We start from the raw sequence: 23,302 nt of genomic DNA on the forward strand, positions 1-23,302 counted from the left end.
ATGACACAGGAGCCGGCAGACTTACAGATCGAAATATCATGTGCAGGGGCATGGCAATGTTGAGATTCAGGGCGTAGTTGTTCACCACGCTGACGGTGAAGAACATGGTCACCATTACAGCGTAGTACCTGAGAGGCAGAGACAACAGCTCATCACACAGCAGCCACGATTTCAAGAAAATCAAGTAGAGAAGGAAATACATATTTTTGGTTAAAAAACTATTGTGCTTATTTCCTCTGGATTGAAAGGTCGTGTCACTATTATAATGTGAAGTCAAGCACCAAGTACATATGGAAATACTTCACAAAGCCAGAATAACATGGAAAAAGTTTGAACTATAGAATGTGTTCCAAGAAACACTATTTTAATATTTTTCTAGTACATACAGCAACTATAAATGAGGCTTCGAAAAGAGTTACCTGATAGACAGCAATAGGTTTTTTATCCACAATGGATAATTTTTATTATTGTATCAGTTCTTTGTATGTAATTTTCATGTAGCTCTAAAGAACTTAAAAATTGTTCAACTCTCTCAAATATTTCCTCTATACACTTGTTTATACTATTAATTTTCACTGTTTCTAAAGAAAAGATGTGCTAAGTCAAGGGTTACTTTCACCCTAGCAACTGTTAAAATTATCCCACCTTTTGAACCAGTGGCCTCCAAATTAATGAGGGCATCATTTGACTTGCATAGATTTGTATTTAAAATTAGGGCCCCTGTTTTTTGAGAATGTATAGGTCTTTAAATAATAATAAAAAGCAAAAACTAAAAGAAATCCAGGAACTCTAATCATTTAGAAAGATAAAGGGATGAACACAAATAACAAGTTATAAATAAATAAATTAATTTTTAAGATGCCTTTCATACATATCAGCTTAAACCATTTAAAATGCCATTTTTGGTAGGTCAAAAGGGGTTGAACATCAGCAATTTCATATGATTCAACCTAATACATTCAAAAAGGGAAAAATAATATTTGAATTACATGGCTAAAGAATGCAGGGCAGGGGCTTCCCTGGTGGCGCAGTGGTTGAGAGTCTGCCTGCCGATGCAGGGGACATGGGTTCGTGCCCCGGTCCGGGAAGATCCCGCATGCCGCGGAGCGGCTGGGCCCGTGAGCCATGGTCGCTGAGCCTGCGCGTCCGGAGCCTGTGCTCCACAACGGGAGAGGCCACAGCAGTGAGAGGCCCGCGTACCACACACACAAAAAAAGAATGCATGGCAAAGGTGAATAAGTGGTTCCATATTCTTCAGGAAATGTCGGAAGTCTTTGAGCACAGATCCCCATCCTTTCCACCTCTGCACATCTGGAGAAGGTGACAGCACTGAGTCTCAAGTTATCTTCCCTGACAAGAACCAATTCTGCGTTCCTGGTGAGGTAGGGGGCTATCTGGCCTCCCAGGCAGCCACACCAGGGCTAAATGAACGCAGTCTGCAAAGTCTGAAGAGCTTTACAATGAACGCAGAACACAGTAATACACACATGCAAAGTTACTGGTGAGAGCTACTTCACAGCTTATAAATAATATACTACTGGTGATTTCATAAGCTTTCTTGCCCAATTTTCCTAGTTCCACCTTGAAAAGATGCCATCTGGAGATAGAGGTCATCAAGTTCTTTCAGGATAATTAATTCCAACTATTCCACATCACTGCCTACATAGTATTGCCTAGAAATCGCTCATGGGGATGAATGACACGAGCAAGATTTTGATTAGGACTTCCCAGATAGAAAATAAAATAGCTGGCATGAATTGCACACATGGGAGCATGGTTGTTAGGGAAGGTTCATGGGGAGCCTCCAAGGGCAGGTTAGGGAGTTTGGGCTTCACTTTGAATCTAATGGTGACCTGAGTGCATGTGGAGTGGGTGTCATGATACAATGGTAGGAAGCTGAAATGGAGGGATGAAGAGGTGAGAGGCAGGAGGTCAGCCGACCAGGCTATTACTATAGAAGTCATGGCGAGAGTGAATACGTTCCTGAACTACGCTAGTGGCAGCCAGAGAAGAAAGAAATAGTGGAAGGAGGAGGGAAAGGGCCAGAGGAATCAAAAAATGCTGGGGTTCCTACTCTGATATCAATGCTGGTCTTGGGAGCAGAAAGTTTTATGCAGATACTAAAGCCAATGGGGGAAGGGGAAGTATTCAGGATATCTAGCATCACCTTGGGATATGTAAGAATACAATATTAGTAACAAAATTCAGCCAGATTTTCTATAGCGGGCTACTCAGGAAGGCTGCAAAATAACACCAGTGGGGCTTCCCTGGTGGCGCAGTGGTTGAGAGTCCACCTGCCGATGCAGGGGACACAGGTTCATGCCCCGGTCCGGGAAGATCCCACATGCCGCAGAGCGGCTGGGCCCGTGAGCCATGGCCGCTGAGCCTGCACGTCCGGAGCCTGTGCTCCACAGCGGGAGAGGCCACAACAGTGAGAGGCCCACATACCGCAAAAAAATAAAAAAATAACACCAATGAATCTTAGCCAGTCCTTGGATGCACTCACACCAGAACGTCCCTCTCAAAGGGATTAAGTGACACTATCCTACTAAATACAACTGGATGGATTACACTCTGTGTGTGTGTGGTTCTTTCTTTTTCTTTTAATTTAATTAAACAACAAGGACCTATTGTACAGCACAGGGAACTCTACTCAGTATTCTGTAATAACCTATACAGGAAAAGAATCTGAAAAAGAATGGATATATGTATAACTGAATCACTTTGCTGTACACCTAAAACTAATACATTGCAAATCAACTATACCCCAATATAAAATAAAAATAAAATTAAATTAAAAAAATACACTTTGAGGGCTTCCCTGGTGGTGCAGTGGTTGAGAGTCCGCCTGCCAATGCAGGGAACGCGGGTTCGTGCCCCGGTCCGGGAGGATCCCACATGCCACGGAGCGGCTGGGCCCGTGAGCCATGGCCGCTGAGCCTGCGCGTCCAGAGCCTGTGCTCAGCAACGGAAGAGGCCACAACAGTGAGAGGCCTGCGTACCACACACACAAAAAAAATACACTTTGATTTCTAGTCTCTCACAGCAAGAATGCTGTTTTCAATACACTGTTCGTTATAAGATCTGCCCTGTTTTCTGTTTGGCCCCATGAATATAGTTATGCAAATTTGGACTAATGGATGCAGGTCTGGAAGCAACAATTTTACCTTAGCTTGCCGTTCATTTTCTTTTGATTGAGATGAAAGTCACATAACATAAAATCCACCACTTTAAAGTGAACAATTCGGGGGTATTTAGTACATTTACAGTGTTGTGTAACTACTACCTCTATCTCCAAAAGCCATTAGTCTTTTAAAAGTAACAACGATACCACTCTTAACATATGTGATAACTTTACCAACAAGAGGAAAATATGCATAACTGGTTAAAAATTGGTTGTCACACCAGGCCTTTGACCATATACCAGACAGATACAGACAGACACACACACACATATATATAGTTGCTTCCATGAGAGTTATTTTAAGTGTCGTGGCAGGAATTTTATTCTAAGAATAGGCTCCCTGCAGTGTCACAATGTATTAAATTCAGAAAATGAATTATTCTACTGATATAGTTGATACCAATCTTATAAAACGATGCCTCATATTCCTTTTGTATAGGTACCAGAAAAGCTCTTAACTTAAAAAAAAAAAAAAAAAAAAAAGGCTAAAATGAGACTTCAGTGTGCCATACCTTATTGGGATAGTTGGATGCTTCCTTCCCAAATCAGCTTCAAAGAGGAAGCCTTCCACAGCGATAAATAAAAATTGTGCAAATGTCACGATGTTCCCGCATCCTGGATGCTTCCTGTGTAGTGAATAATAAAAAGAAGAAAAAAATAGACACAGAAAACTGAGATAAAGAGCACTAAGAATTGTTTTATTCATAGTTCAGAATAACAGGGAAGATGGATTTCTGTTACCCATTGTCCTTCTTTATCTCCGTTTTCATATCCCACAGATCACACACACTTAGCAACAGACCCACAGAGAAGAACGTCAGCTTTCTCCCTTTACTCTTCCACAGGTAGAGCAGGCCATGAGTAAGAATGATAACGCTCATTCCTAGAACTATGATACAATTTTCCCAGTAAACTGTAGGAAGTTGGTCATAGGTTCTCGTTGAGATCCTCACTTAACCAAGAGGGCTTTAGTCCAGATCCTTGTCAGCTTGGGCACAAGGCCCAAGGAGAGAAACATGCTCAGATCTCCTGTAATGTTTACATATCCTCCCAACCAGGATATCTCCGAGACTGCTGTCAATCAAAGACTCCTACCCAGTGGTAATGACAGGGATGTTACCTTAGACAGAATCCCCATGGGGGCAACAATGGTGGGGGGCTGGGGGCGGAATCCTACTATTTTTCTGAGTATAAAGCAAGGGTTATATGTACAGGACATAAGTCCATATACAGTGTACGTGCAGAGGGATGATTAGGAAAAAATGTCTACAAAGGGTCTTTGGTGGGGGCCGGGGGAGGGGCAATAATGAAGACAAGACTGAGGAGCACCGCTGCTGTCTTACTAGTCTTCACCACCCTTAACACAAACACATCAGGGACTCAACAAACGTTCGTGGAATTCAATGGCACCTCTTCAGTGGTCTACATAAGGGTTGGGGAATCTTCCACAGTGACTGTTACGAGCAAATCTACAAGGTAGAAAAGTTCCTCTGATATCAATCCCTCTTGAGGCACTCTGTGAAAGTTGGTTACTTCAAATGTTGTGGTTTTCTTGAGCTTGTCCTCCATGAGGCACTGCCCAATCACTGGAAGAAGGACAAAGTGAGCAGTTGTCTTTGTTCTCCTGAGGCCTCCAGAGTTCCCACATTACCAATGATCCCATATTACGAAATATAGCGCCCTGTTCTGCATTTTCATCTTAACCAAAGACATTTACCCAAACCTAGTGATTAGAGGGATTTAATTGTATTATTATATATTACTATAATGCTATTTATTAAAAACAACTCCATTCTCTATGGGTGGTATTAATATTAAACAGCAATGCCAAGGATCACATTCTTAAATACTCCCATCAGGTATAAAAATAAACAATGCTAAGCCTAAGCCATTCCCGTACAGAGCTGTGCTTACCATCGGAAGCGGAACAAGAGTTCCACTTTAGGCTCTACTACCTATGAAGGTTTCCTTGAAAACTACTGCTCTATATCCAATTCAACGTTTTCTTTTAGCACTCCTTATGTGTGAGGGACAGGGCGAAACGTTGCAGGAATCCATAAACAACCATGTAAGACATTGCTCTCATTCTAGGAGCTAATCAAAACCATTAGCCTAAGTATGAGTGACAGGAGAGGGAATCTTAGTTCCAGATAGTTCCTAGCACAGTGCTTTTCAACCCTGGCTAGGCTGCTCTGTAATAACCATAAGCCTGAGAAGCCTCTCCCAGGTGGGGTGGGGCTCTGGATTTGAAAGCTTCCCAGTAGATCCTAACGTGCATCCAGAGTTGAAAACCACTAGTGTAGGTCTGGGGAAAGGTGTGTGTGTGTGTGTGTGTGTGTGTGTGTGTGTGTGTGTGTGTGTGTGTGTGTGTGTGTGTGTGTGTGTGTGTGTGTGTGTGTGTGTGTGTGTGTGTGTGTGTGTGTGTGTGTACGCACGTGCGTGTTTAAGATGCACAGGTAATTCTTACCTGCTGTCACAGGGTTGAGAGCCAGTCCACAGTGCTTAAAAGCACACAATGACATGCAGGATATCCAGCTATGCTGCTAACCTTATGACAGTAGAAGTTTATTACCCTAAGTTTAGTTTTCTTATCTTTAAAATGGGAACAGTATTAGGGCCTATCTCATTGGTTTATTGTAGAGTAAATAAGCCAGTCCCTGAAATGCACTTAACAGAAGGAAAAAGGCAAAAACTAAAACACTAGGATACCTTCAATCTAAGTATAGGAACCCTTTTAAAGACATTTATGTTGAGCAATTTTTCTCACCTGTAAAATAGAAGTGATGTGTTTTTAACGTCACAGTGAGGATTCAATGAGAAAATATACATAAATCGCCAAGCACAAGACTTAGTCCAAAAAGAGCTCATTATACTTCTTGTTTTCCCTTCCATTTTCTCTTTCCTGAAAGCTTAGGACAATTCAATTAAAGAGTAATTATCAAGAACCTATTGTGTGTGCAGGTAGGTGCTGGCTGAGAGGGAGCTGCCAATTGAATGAGACCTGATCCCTGCCAAACACGGAATACGCGACAGTAGGAACCCAGTGCCCTGTGGGGATGGTTAGAGGACCGTCCTATTCATCTTCACACCAACAACCTCTGGGCACCGAGTCTGGCTTTCACCCAAGCAACTGAATGAATGTGGGAGGCCTCACTTTAAGCAAACATGATCTAGAATATGAGGACTGTATGAAAGTTAAAAATAAACTATTTCAAAAAATGATTCGCTTTTAAAGTGTATTCTTCATAGGATGTTGTAAAAGGCATCATAATAGGATCGTATCAAGGTGGCAGAGGAGTAGGACACGGAGCTCACCTTCTCCCACAAATGCATCGAAAATACCTCTACACGTGGAACAATTCTCACAGAATATCTACTGGACGCTGGCAGAAGACCTCAGACTCCCAAAAGGGCAAGAAAATCTCCACATAACTGAGTAGGGCAAAAGAAAAAAGAAAAAAACAGAGAGAAAGGAATCCGGATGGGATCTGCACCCCTTTTGGGGAGCTGTGAAAGAGGAAAGGTTCCTGCACCCGGGGAAGTCCCCTCACAGGCGGCAAAATCAGCTGGGACAGAGGGGGAGCTTCAGAGCCGCGGAGGAGAGTGCAGCACCCTGTTTGCAAAGAGAGACCTGCATAGAAGGTCAGTGCTGCCAGCACTCCCCAGCTTGGGTCGCTTGTCCACTGGGGAGAGTCAGGGTTGGGTGCTGAGGCTCAGGCTTCAGAGGTCAGACCCCGGGGAGAGGACTGGGGTTGGCTGTGTGGACAAAGCCAGCACACGCTGAGGAAAGAGACAGCAAATACCCAAACCAAAAACTGCCCTCACGCCAAAAAAAAATTAAACCCACACAAGCTACGCAGGGACACTCCCACATATAAATAGCCCTCCAAGACTACAGTAGATAATTGTTTCTCCTAAACTCACACAGTAAGAGAAATACAAGCAAAATGAAGAAGCAGAGGAACTACTCCCAGTTAAAAGACCAAGAGAGGGCTTCCCTGGTGGCACAGTGGTTGAGAGTCCACCTGCCGATGCAGGGGACACGGGTTCGTGCCCCGGTCCAGGAGGATCCCGCGTGCCATGGAGCGGCTGGGCCCGTGAGCCACAGCCGCCGAGCCTGCGCGTCCGGAGCCTGTGCTCCGCAACGGGAGAGGCCACAACAGTGAGAGGCCCGCGTACCGCAAAAAAAAAAAAAAAAAAAGACCAAGAGAATCCCCCTGAAGGAACAAACAATGAAACAGACCTCATCAGTCTAATAGACACCAAGTTCAAAAAACAGGTAATGAAAACACTGAAAGAATTAAGAAAGGCTATTGACAGAAATGCAAATTACTGTAAAAAGGAACTAGAAACTATAAGGAGGAGCCAAGAAAAATTTAAAACTTCGTTTGCCAAGACAAAAGCTGAGGTAAAGGCAATGAATAGAATGAATAATACAGAAAAAAGAATAAGTGATCTGGAAGATAGAATAATGGAAATTACCCAATCAAAACAGCAGACAGAAAGCCAAATGAAAAAAAGAAAAAATGAAAGCAATAAAAGAGACCTGTGGGATAATATAAAGCATGCCAATCTACATATAACAGGGATTCCAGAAGGAGAATAAAGAGAAAAGGGGGTTAAAAATGTATTTGAAGAAATTATGGCTAAAAGCTTCCCAAACCTAAAGAAGGAAACAGATACCCAGATACAGGAAGCACAGAGGGTCCCAAACAAGATGAATCCAAACAGACCTTCACCAAGACATATAATAAAAATGGCAAAAGTTAAAGAGAGGATTCTAAAGACAGCAAGAGAAAAATGAAGAGTTAATTACAAGGGAACCCCCATAAGGCTATCAGCTGATTTCTCTACAGAAACACTGAGGGCCAGAAGGGAGTAGCAAAATATATTCAAAGTCTTGAAAGGGAAAGATCTGCAGCCCAGAATATTCTACCCAGCAAGATAATCATTTAGAATAGGAGGAGAAATAAAGAATTTCTCAGACAAGCAAAAACTAAAAGAATACAGCAACTCTAAAGCTATCCTAAAAGGCATATTGAAAGGTCTGTTCTAAATAGAAAAGAAGCAAGAAGATACAGGAAGGAGGAAATCACAACTGGAAAGTAAATCACTTAAATACAGATCAAAAAGAAAAAACAAAACCTACTTGTGAAAGTGATAATAAACACAAGGAACAGCAAAAGGATAAACATGAAGATGTAAAAAAGACGTCAAAATCATAAAATGTGGGGAAGGAGGGTAAGAAAATGCAGATTCTTTTTTTTTTTTTTTTTTTAGAATATGCTTGAGCCTATATGACTATCCATCTAAAGCAAGCAGATACAGGAAGGGGGGTTAACATACTTGAATAACAGGGCAACCACAAATCAAAAACATACAATAGATTCACAAAAACCAAAAAGAACACAAGCATAAAAGGAAAGCATCAAACCACAAAAAGAAAAACAAAGAAGATACAAAGAATCAACTGCAAAACAAAATTTTAAATGGCAATAAATACATATGTATCAATAATTACCTTAAATGTCAATGAACTGAATGCTCCAATCAAAACACACAGAGTGGCAGACTGGATTAAATAAACAAGAGCCTACAATATGCTGCCTACAAGAGACCCACCTTAGGGCAAAGGACACACATGGATTGAAAGTGAGGGGATGGAAAAAGATATTTCATGCAAACAGAAATGACAAGAAAGCAGGAGCTGCAATACTCATAGACAAAATAGACTTTAAAGCAAAAGCTATAAAAAAAATAAAGAGGAACGCTATATAATGATAAAAGGATCAATACAAGAAAAGGATTTTACACTTGTCAACATATATATACCTAATATAGGAGCACCCAAATACATAAAACAAATACTAATAAACATAAAGGGAGAAATTGATGGGAATACAATAATAGTAGGAGACTTTAACACCCTGCTCACATCAATGGACAGAGATGCTAAATGATACAACAGAACAGTTATATTTAATTGATATTTGCAGGACATTACATCCAAAAAAATCCCAGAACACACATTCTTTTCAAGTGCACATGGAACATTCTCTAGGAATGACCACATACTAGGGCACAAGATTCACCACAACAAATTTAAGAGTATAGAAATTATTTCAAGCATCTTCCCTGACCACAGCAGTATGAAACTAGAAATCAACCACAGGAAAAAGAACTGAGGGAGAATAAAAAAAACGATTACGGGCTTCCCTGGTGGCGCAGTGGTTGAGAGTCCGCCTGCCGATGCAGGGGACACGGGTTCGTGCCCCAGTCCGGGAAGATCCCACATGCTGCGGAGCGGCTAGGCCCGTGTGCCATGGCCGCTGAGCCTGCACATCCGGAGCCTGTGCTCCACAATGGGAGAGGCCACAACAGTGAGAGGCCCGCATACCGCAAAAAAAAAAAAAAAAAAAAACTATTACATGGGGACTAAGCAACATCCTACTAAAAAACCAATGGGTCAACGAGGAAATCAAAAAGGAAATTAAAAATTACCTTGATACAAATGACAATGAAAATACAACCATACAAAATCTATGGGATGCAGCAAAAGCAGTTTTAGAGGGAAGTTCATAGCAATACAGGCCTTCCTCAAAAAATATGAAAAATTTCAAAGAAACAATCTAACCTACCACCTAAAAGAATCAGAAAAAGAAGAACAAATAAAACCTAAAGTCAGCAGAAGGAAGGAAATAATAAAGATTGGGGAGGAAATAAATAAGATAGAGAGTAAAAAGACAATAGAAAAAAATCAATAAAACCAAGAGCTAGTTCTTTGAAAGGGTAAACAAAACTGACAAATCTCTGGCCAGGCTCACCAAGAAGAAAAGAGAGAGAACCCAAAATAAACAAAATAAGAAATGAAAAAGGAGAAAGCTCAAGTGATACCACAAAAATACAAAAAAACCATAAGAGAATACTATAAACAATTATATGCAAACAAATTTGACAACCTAGAATAAATGGACAACTTTCTAGAAACATACAGCCCACCAAACTGAATCAAGAAGAAATACATAATTTGAACAGACCAATCACTAGAAGCAAAACAGAATCTGCAATTTAAAAATATGCCCACGGGGCTTCCCTGGTGGCACAGTGGTTTAGAGTCCACCTGCTGATGCAGGGGACACGGGTTCGTGCCCCAGTCTGGGAAGATCCCACATGCCGCGGAGCAGCTGGGCCCATGAGCCATGGCCACTGAGCCTACGTGTCCGGAGCCTGTGCTCCGCAACTGGAGAGGCCACAACAGTGAGAGGCCCACGTACCACACACAAAAAATAAAATAAATAAAATAAAATAAAATAAAAATACACCCTACAGGGACTTCCTTGGTGGCCCAGTGGTTAAGACTTCACCTTCCAATGCAGAGGGTGTGGGTTCAATCCCTGCTCAGGGAGCTAAGATCCCACACGCCTCATGGCCAAGAAACCAAAATATAAAACAGAAAGAAATATTGTAATGAATTCAGTAAGACTTTAAAAATGGTCCATATCAAAAAAACCTTAAAAACAAAAAAACTCCCTACAAACAAAAGTCCAGAACCAGATGTCTTCACAGGCAAATTCTACCAAACATACAAAGAATTTATACTGATCGTTCTCAAACTCTTCCAAAGGATTGAAGAAGAGGGAACACTCCCACAGACATTTTATGAAGCCACCATCACCCTGATATCAAAACCAAAGATACCACCAAAAAAAGAAAATTACATGCCAATGTCTTTGATGAATATAGATGCAAAAATTCTCAACAAAATATTAGCAAATTGATTCCAACAACACATAAAAAAGATCATACACCACAACCAAGTGGGATTCATCCCAAGTTCACAAGGATGGTTCAACACAGGCAAATCAATCAATGTAATACACCACATTAACAAAAGAAAAGTCAAAAACCAAATAATCATCTCAACAGATGCAGAAAAAGCATTTGACAAAATTCAACATCCATTCATGATAAAAACTCTTACCAAAGTGGGTATAGAAGGAACATATCTCAACATAATAACAGCCATTTATGACAAACCCATAGCCAATATAATACTCAATGGTGAAAAGCTGAAAGCCTTCCTGCTTAAAATCTGAGAAGGATGCCCATTCTCACCACTTCTATTCAACACAGTATTGGAAGTCTTAACCATAGCAACCAGACAAGAAAAAGAAATAAAACGTATTCAAATTGGAAGGAAAGAGGTAAAATTATCACTATATGCAGATGACATGATACTATAGAGAAAACCTTAAGGACTCCACACAAAAACTACTAGATCTAATAAATGAATTCAACGAAGTAGCAGGATACAAGATTAACATTCAGAAATCAGTTGCATTTCTTTATGCTAACAATAAAATATCAGAAAGGGAATGTAAAAAAGCAATACCTTTCAAAAATCACACACACACACACACACAAAACCCCAAGGAATAAAACTGACCAAGGAGGTGAAAGACTTATACGTTGAGAACTATAAAACATTAATAAAGGGACTTCACTGGTGGCGCAGTGGTTGAGAATCTGCCTGCCAGTGGAGGGGACATGGGTTCAATCCCTGGTCCAGGAAGATCCCACATGCACCGGAGCAACTAAGCCTGTCCACCACAACTACTGAGCCTGCGCTCTAGAGCCCTCAAGCCACAACTACTGAGCCCACGTGCCACAACTACTGAAGCCCATGTGCCTAGAGCCCGTGCTCTGCTACAAGAGAAGCCACTGCAATGAGAAGCCTGCACACCACAAAAGAGAGTAGCCCCTACTCGCTGCAACTAGAGAAAGCCCGCGTGCAGCAACGAAGAACACAGCCAAAAAAAAAAAAAAAAAAAAAAAAGACTTAAACATAACACATGACACCATAAAATTTGTAGAAGAGAGCATAGGCAAATCATTCTCTGTAATATATCATACCAATGTTTTCATAGGTTAGCCTCCCAAGGCAACAGAAGTAAAAACAAAATAAACAAATGGGACCTAATCAAACTTACAAGCTTTTGCATAGCAGAGGAAACCATAAAAGCAAAACAAAACAAAACAAAACTATGAAAAGACAACCTATGGAATGGGAAAAAATATCTGCAAATTATGCAACTAACAAGGGCTTAATCTCCAAAGTATACAAACAGCTCATACAACTCAACAACAACAACAAAAAAACAACCCAATCGAAAAATGGGCAGAAGACCTTAATAGACAATTCTCCAAAGAAGACATACACATGGCCAATAGGCACATGAAAAGACGCTCAGCATCACTAATTATTAGAGAAATGCAAATCAAAACTACAATGAGGTACCACCTCACACCGGTCAGATGGCCATCATTAAAAAGTCTACCAATAACAAATGCTGGAGAGGGTGTAGAGAAAAGGGAACCCTCCTACACTGTTGCTGGGAATGTAAATTGGTGCAGTCACTATGGAAAACAGTATGGAGGTTCCTCAGAAAACTAAAAATAGAATTACCATATGATCCAGCAATCCCACTCCTGGGCAAATACATGGACAAAGCTATAATTCAAAATGATACATGCGTAGGACCTGTGAAGAAGGGGAGAGGCAGCATGTGGAAAGGGGGGCCTCTGGAGTGTGGTGCTCCAGAGTTTTCAGAGCACACTGGACACAGCAAAAAACTGGAATATCTGCAGAGGAACTCAAGAGAGTGATCAACATTAATGTGTCAGAAGATCGGAAGAAGAACCAAGATGGCGGAGTAGAAGGACGTGCTCTCACTCCCTCTTGTGAGAACACCAGAATCACAACTAGCTGCTAGACAATCATCGACAGGAAGACACTGGAACCCACCAAAGAAGATACCCCACATCCAAAGACAAAGGAGAAGCCACAATGAGACGGTAGGAGGGGCGCAATCACAGTAAAGTCAAATCCCATAACTGGTGGGTGGCTGACTCACAGACTGGCAAACACTTAGGCCACAGAAGTCCACCCACTGGAGTGATGGTTCTGAGCCCCATGTCAGGCTTCCCAACCTGGGGATCCAGCAACAGGAGGAAAAATTCCTAGAGAATCAGATATTGAAGCCGAGTGGGAATTGATTGCAGGACTCCGACAGGATTGGGGAAAACAGAGACTCCACTCTTGGAGGGCACACACAAACTAGTGTGCTCATTGGGACCCAGGGGAAGGGGCAGTGACCTCAGGGGAGACTGAACCAGACCTACCTGCTAGTGTTGGAGGGTCTCCTGCAGAGGCAGGGGGTGGCTCTGTTTCACCGTGGGGACAAGGACACTGGCAGCAGAAGTACTGGGAAGTACTCCTTGGCATGAGCCCTCCCAGAGTCTGTCATTAACCCCACCAAAGAGCCCAGGTAGGCTCCAGTGTTGGGTTGCCTCAGGCCAAACAACCAACAGGGAGGGAACCAAGCCCCACCCATCAACAGTAAAGTGGATTAAACTTTTACTGAGCTCTGCCCACCAGAGCAACAGTCGGCTCTACTAACCACCAGTCCCTCCCATCATGCTTCTTAGATAGCCTCATCCACCAGAGGGCAGAGAGCAGAACCAAGAAGAACTACACTCCTGCAGCCTGACATTCACAGAAAGATAGACAAGATGAAAAGGCAGAGGGCTATGTACCAGATGAAGGAACAAGATAAAACCCCAGAAAAACAACTAAATGAAGTGGACATAGGCAACCTTCCAGAAAAAGAATTCAGAATAATGAGAGTGAAGATGATCCAGGACCTCGGAAAAAGAATGGAGGCAAAGATCGAGAAGATGCAAGAAGTGTTTAACAAAGACCTAGAAGAATTAAAGAACAAACAAACAGAGATGAACAATACAATAACCGAAATGAAAACTGCACTAGAAGGAATCAATAGCAGAATAACTGAGGCAGAAGAACGGATAAGTGACCTGGAAGACAGAATGGTGGAATTCACTGCTGCGGAACAGAATAAAGAACAAGAATGAAAAGAAATGAAGACAGCCTAAGAGACCTCTGGGACAACATTAAACACAACAACATTCGCATTATAGGGGTCCCAGAAGGAGAATAGAGAGAGAAAGGACCAGAGAAAATATTTGAAGAGATTATAGTTGAAAATTCCCCTAACATAGGAAAGGAAACAGCAACCCAAGTCCAGGAAGCGCAGTGAGTCCCATACAGGATAAACCCAAGGAGAAGCACGCTGAGACACATAGGAATCAAATTGGCAAAAATTAAAGACAAAGAAAAATTATTGAAAGCAGCAAGGGAAAAACGACAAATAACATACAAGGGAACTCCCATAAGGTTAACAGCTGATTTCTCAGCAGAAACTCTACAAGTCAGAAGGGAGTGGCATGATATACTTATATGATGGAAGGGAAGAACCTACAACCAAGATTACTCGACATGGCAGGGATCTCATTCAGATTTGATGGAGAAATCAAAAGCTTTACAGACAAGCAAAAGCTAAGAGAATTCGGCACCACCAAACCACCGCTACAACAAATGCTAAAGGAACTTCTCTAAGTGGGAAACACAAGAGAAGAAAAGGACCTACAAAAACAAACCCAAAACAACTAAGAAAATGGTCAAAGGAACAAACATATTGATAATTACCTTAAACGTGAATGGATTAAATGCTCCATTCAAAAGACACAGGCTTGCTGAATGGATACAAAAACAAGTCCCATATATATGCTGCCTACAAGAGACCCACTTCAGACCTACGGACACACAGAGACTGAAAGTGAGGTGATGGAAAAAGATATTCCATGCAAATGGAAATCAAAAGAAAGCTGGAGTAGCTATACTCACACTAGGTAAAATAGACTTTAAAATGAAGAATGGGGCTTCCTTGGTGGCACAGTGGTTGGGAGTCCGCCTGCTGATTCAGGGGACATGGGTTCGTGCCCCGGTCAGGGGCGATCCCACATGCTGTGGAGCAGCTACCGTGAGCCATGGCCACTGAGCCTGTGCGTCCGGGGCCTGTGCTCCACGGCGGGAGAGGCCACGGCAGTGAGAGGCCCACGTACCACCCCCCCCCAAAAAAAACAAGAAGAATGTTAGAAGAGACAAGGAAGAACACTACATAATGATCAAGGGATCAATCCAAGAAGAAGATATAACAATTATAAATATATATGCAGGGCTTCCCTGGTGGCGCAGTGGTTGAGAGTCCACCTGCCGATGCAGGGGACACGGGTTCGTGCCCCGGTCCGGGAAGATCCCACATGCCGCGGAGCGGCTGGGCCCGTGAGCCATGGCTGCTGAGCCTGCGCGTCCGTGGCCTGTGCTCCGCAACGGGAGAGGCCACAACAGTGAGAGGCCCGCAGAGCGCAAAAAATAAATAAATAAAAATTAAAAAATAAATAAATATATATGCACCCAACACAGGAGCACCTCAATACATAAGGAAACTGCTAACAGCTATAAAAAAGGAAATCGACAGTAACACAATAATAGTGCGAGACTTTAACACCTCAGTTACACCAATGGACAGATCACCCAAAATGAAAATAAATAAGGAAACAGAAGCTTTAAATGACACAATAGACCAGAGAGATTTAATTGATACTTATAGCACATTGCATCCAAAAACAGCAGATTACACTTTCTCTCAAGTGCGCACAGAACATTTTCCAGGATATATCACATCTTGGGTCACAAATCAAGCCTTGGTAAATTTAAGAAAACTGAAATCATATAAAGCATCTTTTCTGACCAAAATGCTATGAGATTAGAAATGAATTACACGAAAGAAAACGTAAAAAAACACAATACATGGAGGCTAAACAATACGTTACTAAATAACCCAGAGATCACTGAAGAAATCAAAGAGGAAATCAAAAAATACCTAGAGACAAATGACAATGAAAACACGATGATCCAAAACCTATGGGATGCAACAAAAGCAGTTCTAAGGGTGAAGTTTATAGCTATACAATCCTACCTCAAGAAACAAGAAAAATCTCAAGTAAACAACCAAACCTTACACCTAAAGGAACTAGAGAAAGAAGAACAAACAAAACCCAAAGTTAGCAGAAGGAAAGAAATCATAAAGATCAGAGCAGAAATAAATGAAATAGAAACAAAGAAAACAATAGCAAAGATCAATAAAACTAAAACCTGGTTCTTTGAGAAGATAAATAAAATTGATAAACCATTAGCCACACTCATCAAGAAAAAGAGGGAGAGGACCCAAATCAATAAAATTAGAAATGAAAAAGGAGAAGTTACAACAGACACCGCAGAAATACAAAGCATCCTAAGAGACTACTACAAGCAACTCTATGCCAATAAAATGGAAACCTGGAAGAAATGGACAAATTATTAGAAAGTTATAACCTCCCCAGACTGAACCAGGAAGAAACAGAAAATATGAACAGACCAATCACAAGTAATTAAATTGAAACTGTGATTTAAAATCTTCCAAGAAACAAAAGTCCAGGACCACATGGCTTCACAGGTGAATTCTATCAAACATTTAGAGAAGAGCTAGCTCGCATCCTTCTCAAACTCTTCCAAAAAACTGCAGAGGAAGGAATACTCCCAAACTCATTCTATGAGGCCACCATGACCCTGATACCAAAACCAGACAAAGATACTACAAAAAAAGAAAATTACAGACCAATATCACTGATGAATATAGATGCAAAAATCCTCAACAAAATACTAGCAAGCAGAATCCAACAACACATTAAAAGGACCATACACCATGTTCAAGTGGGATTTATCCCAGGGATGCAAGGATTCTTCAATATATGCAAATCAATCAATATGATACACCATTTTAACAAATTGAAGAATAAAAATCATATGATCATCTCAATACATGCAGAAAAAGCTTTGACAAAATTCAACACCCATTTATGATAAAAACTCTCCAGAAAGTGGGCATAGAGGGAACCTACTTCAACATAATAAAGGCCATATATGACAAACCCACAGCAAACATCATTCTCAATGGTGAAAAACTGAAAGCATTTCCTCTAAGATCAGGAATGACACAAGGATGTCCACTCTCACCACGATTATTCAACATAGTTTTGGAAGTCCTAGCCACGGAAATCAGAGAAGAAAAAGAAATAAAAGGAATACAAATTAGAAAAGAAGTAGTAAAACTGTCACTGTTTTCAGATGACATGATAGTATACATAGAGAATGCTAAAAATGCCACCAGAAAACTACTACAGCTAATCAATGAATTTGGTAACATTGCAGGATACAAAATTAATGCACAGAAATCTCTTGCATTCCTATACACTAATGATGAAAAATCTGAAAGAGAAATTATGGCAACACTCCCATTTATCATTGCAACAAAAAGAATAAAATACCTAGGAATAAACCTACCCAGGGAGACAAAAGACCTGTATGCAGAAAACTAAAAGACACTGATGAAAGAAATTAAAGATGATACCAACAGATGGAGAGATATACCATGTTCCTGGACTGGAAGAATCAATATTGTGAAAATGACTATACTACCCAAAGCAATCTACAGATTCAGTGCAATCCCTATCAAATTACCAATGGCATTTTTTACAGAAATAGGACAAATCGTCTTAAAATTTGTATGGAGACACAAAAGACCCCGAATAGCCAAAGCAGTCTTGAGGGAAAAAAACGGAGCTGGAGGAATCAGACTCCCTGACTTCAGACTATATACTACAAAGCTACAGTAATCAAGACAATATGGTACCAGCACAAAAACAGAAACATAGATATCAATGGAACAAGATAGAAAGCCCAGAGATAAACCCACGCACCTATGGTCAACGAATCTATGACAAAGGAGGCAAAGATATACAAAGGAGAAAAGACAGTCTCTTCAATAAGTGGTGCTGGGAAAACTGGACAGCTACATGTAAAAGAATGAAATTAGAACACTCCTTAACACCATACTAAAAATAAACTCAAAATGGATTAGAGACCTAAATGTGTGACCAGACACTATAAAACTCTTAGAGGAAAACATAGGAAGAACACTCTTTGATGAAAATCACAGCAAGATCTTTTTTGATCCACCTCCTAGAGTAATGGAAATAAAAACAAAAATAAACAAATGGGACCTAATGAAACTTCAAAGCTTTTGCACAGCAAAGGAAACCATAAACAAGACGAAAAGACAACCCTCAGAATGGGAGAAAATATTTGCAAATGAATCAATGGACAAAGGATTAATCTCCAAAATATATAAACAGCTCATGCACCTCAATATTAAAAAAACAAACAATCCAATCCAAAAATTTGCAGAAGACCTAAATAGACATTTCTCCAAAGAAGACATACTGATGGCCAAGAAGCACATGAAAAACTGCTCAACATCACTAATTATTAGAGAAATGCAAATCAAAACTACAATGAGGTATCACCTCACACCAGTTAGAATGGGCATCATCAGAAAATCTACAAACAACAAATGCTGGAGAGGGTGTGGAGGAAAGGGAACCCTCTTACACTGTTGGTGGGAATGTAAATTGATACAGCCACTATGGAGGACAGTATGGAGGTTCCTTAAAAAACTAAAAATAGAATTACCATATGACCCAGCAATCCCACACTGGGCATATACCCAGAGAAAACCATAATTCAAAAAGACACATGCACCCCAATGTTCATTGCAGCACTATTTACAATAGCCAGGTCATGGAAGCAACCTAAATGCCCACTGACAGAGGAATGGATAAAGAAGTTGTGGTACATATATACAATGGAATATTATTCAGCCATAAAAAGGAACAAAATTGAGTCATTTGTTGAGACGTGGATGGATCTAGAGACTGTCATACAGAGTGAAGTAAGTCAGAAAGAGAAAAACAAATATCGTATATTAATGCATGTATGTGGAACCTAGAAAAATGGTACAGATGAACCAGTTTGCAGGGCGGAAGTTGAGACACAGATGTAGAGAACGTATGGACACCAAGGGGGGAAAACCATGGTGGGGTGGGGATGGTGGTGTGCTCAATTGGGCGATTGGGATTGACATGTATACACTGATGTGTATAAAATTGATGACTAATAAGAACCTGCAGTATAAACAAACAAACAAACAAAGCAACTAATACTAAACTTTCTTTGCATTATTTGTATGGAAATATGTTAATATGTTTCAGACGTTACATGAAATTTCTAAAAATCTTATATGTTCTGGTATAATGTTATAAGTCATAATTCTAGTTATTACTTTAAAATGTATATCTCAGAAATAACTAAATTTCCTTGTCAACTGCATTATTATGAACTTTCATCAAATCTTTAACCGTGGTCATTTTTAAGTCTTTTGTCATTTACAGACAGTTCTGGGTGTACTCTGATGCTTTTGCAAAAATGTTCCTATAAAAGGGTTTCATCTTCAAGGAATTCATGGAGAAGACTCTGACAAGTACAGGTTTCTGGTAACTGACTATACTGCTGAACTGAATGAATAAGCATTTTCAGAACTCTAATGGAAAACTGATGAATTCATAAAAGTGCTAAGAAAAGATCAAGATAAAAAAAATTAATTACATGGGACTGAGTGAACTGATGAGGATGATTATAATTTTTGTGACTTTCTGTTTGAAAAAAAAAAAAATCCCACAAGGGCTCAGAGGCAAAAAATATACAAATCAATTTTCACTGCAAAGTAAAGGAGCTGTTACAGTGGAGGAATACTGGACTGAATGTCAATATTATGACATAGTATAAGTGTGTTTCGTGTTTGGTAATTGCAATCATTGCTGCTTTTGTTGTGGTCATCCATTTACAATGCTTGGTGTCAGTTTATCTCTTGTAAAAATAGAATACAGTGTGTGTGTGTGTGTGTGTGTGTGTGTGTGAAAAAAAAAGATACATGCACCCCTATGTTCATAGCAGCACTATTCACAATAACCGAAACATGGAAATAACCTAAGTGTCCATCAATGGATGAATGGATAAAGAAGATGTGATATATACAATGGAATACTACTCAGCCATAACAAAGAATGAAATAATGCCATTTGCAGCAACATGGATGCAACTAAAGATTATCATACTAAGTGAAGTAAGTCAGAAAGAGAAAGACAAATGCCATATGATACCACCTACATATGGAATCTAAAATATGGCATAAATGAAACTATCTATGAAACAGAAACAGACTCACAGACATAGAGATCAGACTTGTGGTCGCCAAGGTGGGTAGGGAGGGATAAGGATGGACTGGGAGTTTGGGGTTGGTAGATGCAAGCTATTACATTTAGGATGGACAAACAACAAGGTCCTACTGTATAGCACAGGGAACTATATTCAATCTCTTGGGATAAACCATAATGGAAAAGAATATGAAAAAGAATGTCTATATGTGTACAACTGAGTCACTTTGCTGTACAGCAGAGATTGGCACAGCATTGTAAATCAACTATACTTCAATTTTTAAAAAAGTGTTAAAAATAAATAATTGAAATCAGGATCTTGAAGTGATAGCTACGTCCCCATATTCATTGCAGCACTATTTGCAATACCTAGTGAAGATACAGAAACAACTGAAATGTCCATGGACAGAAGAATGTATACAGAAAATGCAGTATAAACATACAATAAATATTATTCAGCCTTAAAAAAGAGGGAAATGACACCATTTGCAACAACATGGAAGGCATGCTAAATGAAGTCAGTCAGTCACAAAAGGACAAAAGGACTGCATGATTCCTCTTACATGAAGCATCTAAAATAGTCAAACTTACAGAAGCAGACAATAGAATGGGGATTGCCAGGGTCAGTGGGGGAAGGGAAAATGGGGACTTGCTCAATGGGTATAAGTTTTCAGTTATACAAGGTGAATAAGTTCAAAAGATCTCTGAAAATCGTAGTGCATATGGTTAACAATTCAGTAATGCACACTTAAGAATTTGTTAAGAGGGTACATTTCATGCTCAGTGTTCTTACCATAAAAAAAAGGGAGTACAAGGAAATTTTGGAGGTGATGGATATGTTTATTACCTTGATTATGATGATGGTTTCATAAGTGTATGCATACTCATCAATTTGTATACATTAAATGTGTCCAACCTTTGTTTATGAATATACTTCAACAAAGGTATAAAAAAGTTAAAGCTACTGAAAACATTAAAAAAATTAAAATAGGGCTTCTCTGGTGGCACAGTGGTTGAGAGTCCGCCTGCCGATGCGGGGGACACGGGTTCGTGCCCCGGTCCGGGAAGATCCCACATGATGCGGAGCGGCTGGGCCCGTGAGCCATGGCCGCTGGGCCTGCGCGTCCGGAGCCTGTGCTCCGCAACGGGAGAGGCCACAACAGTGAGAGGCCTGCGTATAGCAAAAAAAAAAAAAAAAAAAAAAAAAAAAAAAAAAAATTAAAATAAAAAATAAAAGGCATCATAATAATTTTTAATTTTATCTTTATTTATGGAGGTAGCTATTATTATGCCCATTTCATTGCTAAGACACTGGGGGCCAAATGGCACAGTATTAGGTAAGTCTCCCAGGGCCACCTGGCAAATAAATGGTCTTTGCAGACCTCCTTATTATTATCATTCTTCTTATTATTTTTTTTTACAATTCAGTGGTTTTTAGTATTATATTTAGAGTTGTACAGTCATTACCATCATTTAATTTTAGGACACTTCCAAAAGTAATCCCATACCGATTAGGAATCACTCCCCATTTCCCCCTCCCCTTGACAATTCTAATCTACTTTGTCTCTATTTCCATAGGATTTTTATATCTCCCTAATGTACTCACATAATTTTTTAAAAAATCAACTTACAGAGCTTTTAAAGAACACAATGCTGTATAGCTACCAATAGAACTATTTATTTTAACTTGAATAAGTCACTTTAAAACTTCAGAGTACAAACCTAGATCCTTTTCCCCTGAATTGCTTGTTTTCTTTCTTTCTTTTTTTGGTACGCAGGCCTCTCACTGTTGTGGCCTCTCCCGTTGCGGAGCACAGGCTCCGGACGCGCAGGCTCAGCGGCCATGGCTCACGGCCCAGCTGCTCCGCGGCATGTGGGATCTTCCCGGACCGGGGCACGAACCCGTGTCCCCTGCATTGGCAGGCGGACTCTCAACCACTGCGCCACCAGGGAAGCCCCTTTTTTTTTTTTTTTAACTAATAATTCTTTTTTTAAAATAAATTTATTTATTTATTTTTGGCTGTGTTGGGTCTTCGTTTCTGTGTGAGGGCTTTCTCTAGTGTGGCGAGCAGGGGCCACTCTTCATCACGGTGCGCGGGCCTCTCACTATCGCAGCCTCTCTTGTTGCGGACCACAGGCTCCAGACGCGCAGGTAGCTGTGTTTTCTTGAACTTTATTCCTCAGGTATTATAATCACTAACTGCAAACAGCTTCTCTTTGAATTCTCTTTGGCAAGAATCCAAATTTTTACTTTTTTAAAAAAGAAGCAACTCTGAAGAGAAAGAATTAGGCAGATAGTTCATGGCTTCTGTATTTCTTATTCTAGATTTAGAAAACTTCCTTATTTGATTCAACATTAGGCACCTGATGAAAAAATAAAATGCGAAAAAGAAAATGTTTCAGATTGTTTTCCTGACATAAGACACCTCGCCTAGTTAGTGAGCTGATGTGTATCTTGTTTCCAAGGTAGAATGTAAACTCTCTCAGAAGGGAGATCAAGGCACTCATTCATTACTTCACATCTGCCCTGTACACTGCATGGGCGCTTTATATTTTATTATAGGTCCCAATTATAAGTATGAAATCAGAAAGAAAAACCTAAATTTGTCCTCCAACTTGGGGGGAAATGGTTAAAAATGCTCACTTCTCCCTACAAGTCAGTTTTGCATTTCAATTCATACTTAGTGTTCCAAGGAAGCTATATAAGAAGCACAGTTCCTGCTCTATAAAGATTTATTAGCGTTCCACTGTGATGTCCCAAGATAAAGTCACAAATTATGAGAAAGCCAAATCTACAAAAAACCTTAGAAGACCACCTGGTCCAGCCAGCTCTTATTTTCTTTATCTGAAATATGATAAGTTGGAGTTGCCCAAGCAAATCAGGACAAAGCTGCTATTCAGTTTGGGGTACCACTCATTAAACTAACAAATGTACCCCTTACCACATTATGAAAACCCATTGTTGTATGCAAACATTCAGATGTACAAGAAAGATAAGGAGGGCTTCCCTGGTGGTGCAGTGGTTGAGAGTCCGCCTGCCGATGCAGG

The 23,302-nt window shown here is 40.3% G+C and overlaps 1 protein-coding gene across 1 annotated transcript in view; it reads right to left on the reverse strand.

The window, feature by feature from the left end:
- The window catches only part of SLC35B4 (solute carrier family 35 member B4), a 43,236-nt gene that overhangs the window by 17,264 nt on the left and 2,670 nt on the right, over positions 1-23,302 (reverse strand). Inside the window, exons 2-3 of the mRNA XM_060108031.1 lie at positions 3,697-3,810; positions 26-128 (exon numbers count right to left, since the gene is read on the reverse strand). Coding sequence (XP_059964014.1) covers positions 26-128; positions 3,697-3,810 — 217 coding nt within the window. The remainder of the gene's footprint in view (positions 1-25; positions 129-3,696; positions 3,811-23,302) is intronic.

This window comes from Mesoplodon densirostris, chromosome 9 (genome assembly GCF_025265405.1).
Source record: "Mesoplodon densirostris isolate mMesDen1 chromosome 9, mMesDen1 primary haplotype, whole genome shotgun sequence".
NCBI classification, from domain to species: domain Eukaryota; kingdom Metazoa; phylum Chordata; class Mammalia; order Artiodactyla; family Ziphiidae; genus Mesoplodon; species Mesoplodon densirostris.